Genomic DNA, 9336 nt, shown 5'->3' on the forward strand with positions numbered 1-9336 from the left:
TAGAGTTAAAATATTAATTGAAAAATTAAATCCATCATTTTTTATCACTTAAACTTTTATGAGAATTAGAGATTTAACGCCTACGCCCTTGACTGACTAAAAGTAAATCCAAAGAAACATCCTCCTCTTTGGGTTGTGAAGTTTCTTTGATTGTGCAAATTAAGACTATAGAGCACCAGAAATAAAAAGTAGTTCCATATGGGCCCATGATGTTTGTAAGTGATAATCAATGACATGGACATATGGCTTTTTTTATTGATTTGTTGAGCTTAAATTCCTCCAATAATAGTTGGGGAAGCCACGTTATACTGGATGGCCTGGAGTCAATTATTTCTACTGAAATTTGTAAAATATGTGAAATATTTAGTAAGTTTTTATGAAATTTGATGTATGTGCGTCCATATATAAAAACCTTTGTGGGTTTAATTATGTGAGTTTTTTTTCTCAAAACTCCCTATAATTTTAGAAACTCCCATGTACTCGTTTTACTCCATTTCTAATTAAAAAATAGAGCAAAAGGTCAATTAAAAAGAAGATGTTTTTACTATATAGAAGAATCATCTGAATGATTGAAAAAGAAGGATATGAAACGATTTTTTACAACTAAAGCATGAAAGCTCATGCATTTGCAGATTTCATTTCGTTTTCTGAAAGTCAATATTAGCTTTAGTAATGTAATATTAAGAATGATGGTTAAAATTGTAAATTAAGGCCTCGTCTTTTCTTTAGCCAAACGTTCGCTCACCCTTTGATTGCAGCACCATTAAATAGAGAATGAAAATATAATAGTAAGCAATGAGAAATGGATTTCGGAAAATGCGACTCAATAAAAGAAATAATGGCTTGCACAATTGTAAAAATTAGTCATATATATGACTTTGACAAGTGAAGATTTGAAGCATTTTGGATCATACATTATTACAACAACCTGAAAAACTTACGATGCATAAATTATGCATATTAAGAAAAGCTCCTAAGCCCACAGCTTCAATATTTCTCCGACTTGACCTAACTCCTTAGTAAGCAAACAATTTTGACCATAACAAACACAACAATCTTGTCTTTCAAATTATCAAAGCTACGAAAGTAAGCTTGTCTCCATGATGTTTTGATAATCAGTGTACCACAAACTCCCCAAAATGCAACAATAAACCCAACTATCATGCTAATCCAGAACGAGAATGACTCAATTCCCCTTCCATTTTGGTTACCACCATTTGGTGTTATTTTAATATTAGTTTCATCCTTGGAACACTTGGTTGAAAGAGGAGGTCCGCAGAGTAAAGAGTTACCTTCGTAAATAGAGGAGTCACTAAGTGTTTGAAGTTGATTTCCAGTTGGAATTTTTCCAGACAAGTTGTTGAATGACAGATTCAAGTGACTTAAGAATGTCAAAGAAGACAAGCTATCAGGGATAGGACCATAAAGCTCATTCATTGAGAGATCAAGTGACTCTAACATGTGTAAATTCTCAATTTTTTCTGGAATTCTTCCTGTCAAATGATTCATCGATAAATTCATGCTCACCAATTTTGAAATGCTTGTTATATTATCGGGTATTTCTCCTGATAGGTTGTTTCCCGAAAGGTCTATGGAATAGACAAGATGAATAGTTGATTCATCATATAGATTTTCTCTTCCTTTAGAAACTATTGGCATTTGCTCAGTAAGGATCATAACCAGATCATCATCATAACTAAAGTTTCCTAAACATTGAGGGATTACTCCTGAAAAATTATTGTGTGCAAGGTCTATAATTTGAAGATTTGAAATAAGACATAATTGTTGAGGTATGTCCCCGTGAAACAAGTTGGATCTCAAGCTTAACCTCAATAATTGTGGTAGACTTCCTCCAATCCATACTGGAAGTTTTCCAGAAAATTTGTTTCCTCCAAGATCAAGGCTCGTCAAGTTTCCATAGTTTCTAAAGAAAGAGAGAATCTCTCCTTCAAGATGATTTTGGCGCAAGGATAAGTGTGCTAATGAACTCAGATGTCGCATTGAACTTGGAACATTTCCAAATATATTGTTTTCTGCTAGGTCCAACACCAATAACTGTTGCAAATCCTTCCAATGAGGGGGGAGTTTCCCAGACAGGGAATTGTTTCTCAAAATAAGAAAGCTCAATTCCTTTAACATTCCAATAGAATAAGGAATTCTGCCAGTAATTGAATTTGAAGAGAGGTCAATCGAAGACAACTTGGGCAATAACTGACCTATGTTTTCACTAATAGGTCCGGAAAACAAATTATTTTGGAGAAATATGGAGCTCAGATTACTACGAAAAAGTGGAAGTGGGCCTTCTAACTTGTTGGAACTCAAATCAAAATAAGATGCCGAAGGGTGAAATTGAAAATATGGTACCTGCCCCCGTAATTTGTTACCAGTTAGACTCCAAGAGACAACATTTGGGCAGGACTTCCAAAGGCCATCCGGAATGGTGTCGGAAATGCTAACATTGTCGAGTCCAAGAAAATTGAGGTCATTTTGTGTTTCTAGCCACGCTGGAAAGTTTGGGCCAATCTGCATGTTTGCTAATTTAATTTTGGTCAGCTTAAAAGGAGGAACCCAATCGTGTTTGACATCTAAAATCAATGTCCATTTCGTAGACAAGTAGAGAAATTTTAATCGGATGAGATTTTGAAAATGAGCTTCAGTTAGGACACCTTCCCAAGAATTTCCACCAAGGCTCAACAAAACAAGCATTGAGAGTTTCCCAATGCTTTTTGGAATTGTTCCGTTCATTTGATTGTATGAGAGGTGAAGTGTTTGCAATGATGACAAGTTTCCAATAGAATCTGGAATTGAACCCGTGATGGAGCATCGAAAGAGGTCAATAGTTTTCAAATTCTTGAGTCCTTCCAACGAATGGGGCAAGTTCCCCCCAAGCAGCATATTTTTACTCAAATTTAGATCTTCAAGGCTACTGCTAGAACATTGAGATAAGCCATCCAAGAAATCAGTTATCTCCCCACTTATGTTGGAAAATCGCAGATCTAATGTTTGCAAGTTGCAAAGGTTAGAAAATGAGTTTGGAATCTTCCCAACAAAATGGTTGTCACCTAAATTCAAGTTGCGCAAATTGTTTAGATGTCCCAAACCAACTGGAATATCACCTATAAGCCCACTAAACTCAAGTTTGATTGTTGAAAGCCCACTCATATTTGACAACCAGTGAGGTATGAAGGAGTTAAAAGAGTTGTAAGAGAGATCAATGACTGAAAGCTTTGTAAAGTTGATGGAAGAAATAGAATGAGGAAGACTGACAAGTCCACAGCCAGCTAGGTGTAACTCCCATAAGGGAGGAAGCATATTAACCGCATGAATCCAATTTGGAACTTTCTCAAGATTTACATTTCCCAAATTAAGGTACCTAAGAGAAGGAAAACCAACAAACCAATCTAGGCTTCTGACTTCCAATCCTGTAAAGGGATTGAACATGAGGAAGGTGGATGAAATTGAATTGAGATCTAGATATTGCAGCCTTGATAGATTCCCGAGATGGGGTGGAATAACTCCGGAAAAAAATGAGAAAGAGAGATTGAGATACCTTAAACTCTCCAGGGAACCAAAAAACTTTGGAATATTGATTCCATTAAAATTATTCAAGCTTAGGTCAAAGTAACTCAAATGCTTTAGATTGAGTAAAGAAGAACTTATCTTGCCTCCCAAACACGACTTGTTGTGAGCTTTTGCTATTTCATCAACATGACGGTCATATTCTGTTGCTACATGAAATTCATTGTCTTCATAATAAAGATCAAATTCAATCGTTGGAAATGAGTTTTTGAGGTCCAGCTTGACGACATGTCCTGTGGTGTTGTCACAGCCAACGCCTGTCCAATTGCAGCAATCCTCACCAACCCAAGATGATAGACGACCCGATGGATCAGTGAGATCTTCTTTGAAGCTAAGAAGTGCTTCCCTCTCCACCTTTGAGCATCTGAAAATATGGCTTTTGGTGCATGAAACTGGTTTAATAAGTTGCAGGTAGGATGCAGTTCCAAGCAAAGAGAAGAAAAAAATCAGGAGGAGATGAACAGTAGACATGAAGTTGTGGGTGATAACCATTCTGTGAATTCAAAATAGTTTAGACATCTAAAGTATTTATTGTTACAGATGAGAGAGGGCTAGCTTGTACTACTAGCTTCATCAACTTAGGTTCGAAGAAGGTGAGCAGTCAGACTTTGCGAGCTATAGCCAGCTGTAGTTAGACATCTAAAGTTTGAATGCAGGAGATCCAGTCAAACTTTGCGAGCTATAGCTAGCTGTCATATTTTGTGACACTAAATGCATTGAGATCCAGTAATAAAGGTGACTTTGGAAAGTTTGAAAATTTTTTTGGATTGAAGTGTTTAGCTCTCTAACGTTTCTCTTAGAATTATAACGCCATGTTTAAGGTAACACAATCTTCAAACTGAATGGCTAAAAGTGACTATGCACCGTAGAATTATCCATCCTTTTAGGCGCAAATGGGTCTATGAACTCCTATTCCAAAATAATTGTATAATAATAAAATGAAGTTATATCTATGTACGTAAAGCCAAATTAATCCCAAATTCCCTGCACTCATTTTTCTTTAAATGTACTTGTTACAAATAATATATATTATACCATAATGTAAGAGTAATGCTCTAGACTAGATATATGTACCTTCATTCTATTAGGTTGATATGATAGTATCATTAGTTATTGAATCAGTTCTCGTAAAAAAATAAAAAATTTAAGAATTGATAAACACTGCTCCATCAACCCACACTTAACTAAATATATATATGATGCTACATTGTTACTGATTAAATGGTTGAGTTTCAGCTTTCTGGAGAAAATTGAAAATTGTATATATTTTATATGAGGTCCGTGATAGTAAAAGCTGAAAATTCTAAAATGACTCCAAATAATAATCAACCAAATACAAATATGTTATGAAAAACAAGAACACAGATATTTGGTTACGAAGAGGAAACCATTTAGAGAACTCTCTAAAATGTAAAACCTCTCCGGGGCAGCCAAACCCAGGAAATCAATCAACTATAAAAGAATAAGGATTACAAGAAGTTCACACTTACAAAACCTTTGCAATTGACACTCCCTTGCATAAGACAAGGGACCCACTTAACTTCTACCGCAGTTGCCTTTTCCAGAACATCTGACACAACATTTAACTCTAAGAGAGACTAACCCTAACGCTCAATATCTTAAACGCTCTCTTAGCACATGAAATTCTTATGTGGAATACCTTACAATTTCGTGTATAACAGCTCTCTATATATAAACTACAAGAAAACCTAGTACTAGTTGAAATGGAAAGAAAAACTAGTTCTAGTTGAAATAGGATTTATCCAAATTTTCTTCTTTATCTTGCGAGACGATTTTGGCATAGCTAACTTTCGAATTTTGAAAATCTTATTTCACAAAGATTTGTAGAATTTTCTGTTAGCTTTCCAATGCCGCTGGTTTCACCTCAATCCAATTCTCGAGCCGAAAGTTATGGTCCGAATACTGATACATATGCAGGATACGAAATTTAATCAAATCCTATTTTAACTCTAATTAAAGAATTCCGATTTGATTAAATTTAACCATATCATATCAATCTTCTAGGTCTTCTCTTGACACAACACCTCGTGTATGCACTGCTGACCGGATTGTAGATGAATGTATTTTGTCACTGAATTTGGCAATTTAAAACCCAACAAAAGCAATGAGGACTTTTCATGCACATATGATACGACTGACCAAAACTAAATCCACGAGAAATAAAGGCGACTTGACCATGAGAAATAAAGGCCACGTAACTATGGGTTTCGCTTGTGTTGGCCATGGTGGGGGTTGAAAAATTAATTCTATTAATTGATAATTTACGTAGTCAAGAATTTTGGGTTTTTTGTTATCAATTTTTTATTTTTTATTTTATTTTTTTAAGTACACCAAAGTGGAAGGAAACGAAAGTTGATACACTAAAATAAGAGTTTTTGAACAATAGAAGTGTCTGCAAAAAGCGCGAAAGTATAAGGGAGTAAGTGAAGTTTTCCCTAAAAAGAAATAGGTTATTGGCAAGAAGTGGAGGTCACTAGCTCAATCAATTAGAGACTATGTTTCATAAAGTGTATGTCACTAGCTAATTCGAATCCCCCTCCCCCTTTTTCTCTCTTTGTTAAAAAAAAAAAAAATAAATAAAAATAAATTAATTAATTCAAGAGAAGCTCCCAACAACAAAACTCAAATATAAGAAACAATGCTGCTTTATTCTTTCCTTTATATATATATATATATATATATATATATATTGTACTGCTTTATAGTTTTAAACTTTAAAGGGTTTAACGCCTTCTCCAAAAGAAAATAAAAAAATAAAAAAATAAATAAAGTACCCGCCAATTTTTTTTTTTTTAATTTTTAAGTTTTCATTTTATTTTTTAATTTTCACCCTTTTCAACCAAAATTCTGGTTCTCTATTGTCTTGGACAAAATCCAAGAAAAAGGATGTATAAAGTGGTATAGCACCAAAACAAAGGGGCATGACCCTTGCAAAACCTTTCAACCTTATCCAAACCTCTAAAGAAAGGAACACATGCAGAGACATGATCCTTGAAAGACCCTTTAAATCCTATTGGTGGAAAGAAAAGAAGTTTAATAGGAAATATGAAGTTCAAATTCTAATTGTTTTTGATTTTGAACGCTCGAAAATATATTACTTTGATGATAAGCTGCGTATTTGGGGTTAAAACTTGACTATTAACAAGTGATTAGACAACTAGATAGTTCTGAATCAAAAATGATAAACGCAAAGATAGCTAATTACATTGGTTATTTGAGCTTATATGATGTTACCTACTACTTAAAAGGTCGATTCTAATTTTATATTTCATTTGAGGTTACGACAATGAAAGAAGGGAAGACTTTCTTGATTGACAAATTAAGAATAAATCCAAGAAACGGTTTCCTACAAACAACTCTCTCATTTTCCACCTGTATATATTACGTGCTTCTCTACTGCATTTAGTTTGGTGTTGTGGAGGGAAGTCAAATTGGGTGGCTCATGATTCCTAACCTTTGCGTGATTTGCGGGGAGAAAAAGAAAGGTTCGCAGTAGTACTACTGGTCGGGGAAGACTGAAGAAAAAAGCAATTGGCTTGCGTGGGAAAGAGAGAGATTCGCGCGGTGGAGGCTGAAGAGCACTAATAAATACTGGCTCCACAGGCTGTTTGCTGTCTTCTTAACGAAGAAGAATGAAAGATGACAAAACCAGTGACGACCTTCCGAGTACCTACTACTCCCTTGACTGACTAATTAACACGAAATCCAAAGAAATCACATGCATCTGCTACTTTAATATTGGTCCGTTCCAAGTTTTGTTAGAACGGAAGACAATGCAAGAGCTGAGCTTCGTCCTAATTAGTCCAATCTGTTTTTAATAAAATCGATTTAATTTTTATTATATTTGCTGTGTTTAACTTCGCGCATAAATATGTCTTCTATGGATTCCAAATTTCACTTTATTTTGCTATTTAAATTATATACTCGTATTAACGCACGTAATTGACATTGAGGTCAGGTGCGTATATATGATTCAAAAAGATTATATTGGAGTAGGTCCCAATTAAGAAGTACTGTATGCTGCCATGTATAGTGTTACTCACTTGCCAACTCTTAGTTTTGGAGAGCCTGCGATTTAAGTCACTGCAAGAGAAAATCGTCAACCACGCCACATATGCAAGAGAAAATCATTAATATTAAAAAAAAAAAAAAAAAAAAAAACACACACACACACACACAAAGGTATAATATATGACCCTCTATATCATCATCTGACTAGCTAGATTAAGGATGAGGAGGACAATGACGATCTCTATATGCAGTATAATTTCTTTTTGTTTGGTCCCTTAATTCTTATGAAAGTTTTAAATTTCCTGCATATGTACTCTTTTTGCTTTGAGATGGTGCGATTATGATCTTACTTTTATGGTCCTTGTTATGTTATGCCAACACAAACAAACTTTTTCGGATTTCATGTTATTAGATTATTCAATTTACAGAAATTTAGACAACTTAAGAAAATAGATTGCAGGGCTCACCTGCTTGAAACAACTTAGGATATAGAATTTATTCGCTCAAGTTCTATGTGGCCTAAGATTAGAAAAAGAGTAAGTGAGCCATACAACCTCTTTTGGAACAACTTAATAACAAACAAAGAAATAGCACATACTACACTAATTAAAGAAAGGGTGTCATGAATATAGGACGGTACCTAGTGAAGGGTCTATCAATTCAATTACAGGCCACAAAACCTGCATATATATATATATATATATATATATATATATATATATATATATATATGACTTTAACATGTGAAGATTGTACCATACTTTATTACAGCAACCCGAACAAACTTATGATACAAATATAAATTAATGATGCATATTAAGGAAAGCTCTGATACTCATAGCCCAACTTCTCTCCGACTTGACCTTCTTTAGCAAGCAACCAATTTCGACCAAAACGATCACAACAATCTTGTCTTTCAAATTATCAAAGTTTCAAAACTAAATCTAAATTAATCTCAAATTTCCCACTAAATGGCCGAGTCTCAAATATAAGATAAAATTATATCTTAACATGTTAATTAATTAAGTCAATAATTCAAAGAAATTGACTTAATTGCCAACTGATAATTAAGATAACTGGCCGAGTCTCTGCAAATTGCCTCTTAAACTCCACATGGGCTCCATGATGTCAATAGTTCCCAACTGATAATTATTCTAAGTTTAATTATCAGGTAGCTAAGTTTTTCTTGACGGACTAAGAATAAATCCAATAAATCCAAGTCCTCTTCATGCAAATTGCTTGTTAAATTCCACGTGGACCACTTGATGTCAATTTATTTTTTTGCAAGTTATAATTAATTTAATTTAATTTCATGTTGGGATGTGACGATACCAGTATGGAATTTCTGAATTAAGATCGTCTCCAGTTCAAATAAATTAGATAATATCAAGTTAATTAGTTATTATTATTATTATTATTTTGACATGTCCACACAAGAGAGGGAGGTGGATTCGAACTAGTGATTTCCACTTCATGAGGTGTGGTCCCAAGTAGATTGAGCTACCTCTTGGGGAGATCCAGTTAGTTATATTGAAAATGTATTTTAATCCGTTCAAAAAGTAAAAAAGCAAAAATACCCCTGTAATATAACTAATTGAATATCATCTTGTTCCGAAATTTCTAGATATCCACTCTCTTGATTCATTTACATGCAATAAATCCAAACGAAAAATACACTCTGGAAAATAAAGAAGATGTTAATCTTAGAAGCACAAAGTTTGAATA

At 34.1% G+C, this 9336-nt stretch overlaps 1 protein-coding gene across 1 annotated transcript; it reads right to left on the reverse strand.

The window, feature by feature from the left end:
- Positions 1-854: 854 nt before the first annotated feature.
- Positions 855-4146, reverse strand: LOC148587992 (receptor-like protein EIX2). The gene has a single exon (XM_088511479.1). The coding sequence runs from the start codon at positions 4069-4071 to the stop codon at positions 1009-1011; it is 3063 nt and encodes a 1020-aa protein (XP_088367605.1). The 5' UTR covers positions 4072-4146; the 3' UTR covers positions 855-1008.
- Between the last annotated feature and the right edge of the window lie 5190 nt (positions 4147-9336).

This window comes from Corylus avellana, chromosome 1, assembly GCF_965113065.1.
Source record: "Corylus avellana chromosome 1, dhCorAvel1.hap1.2, whole genome shotgun sequence".
Lineage (NCBI taxonomy): Eukaryota > Viridiplantae > Streptophyta > Magnoliopsida > Fagales > Betulaceae > Corylus > Corylus avellana.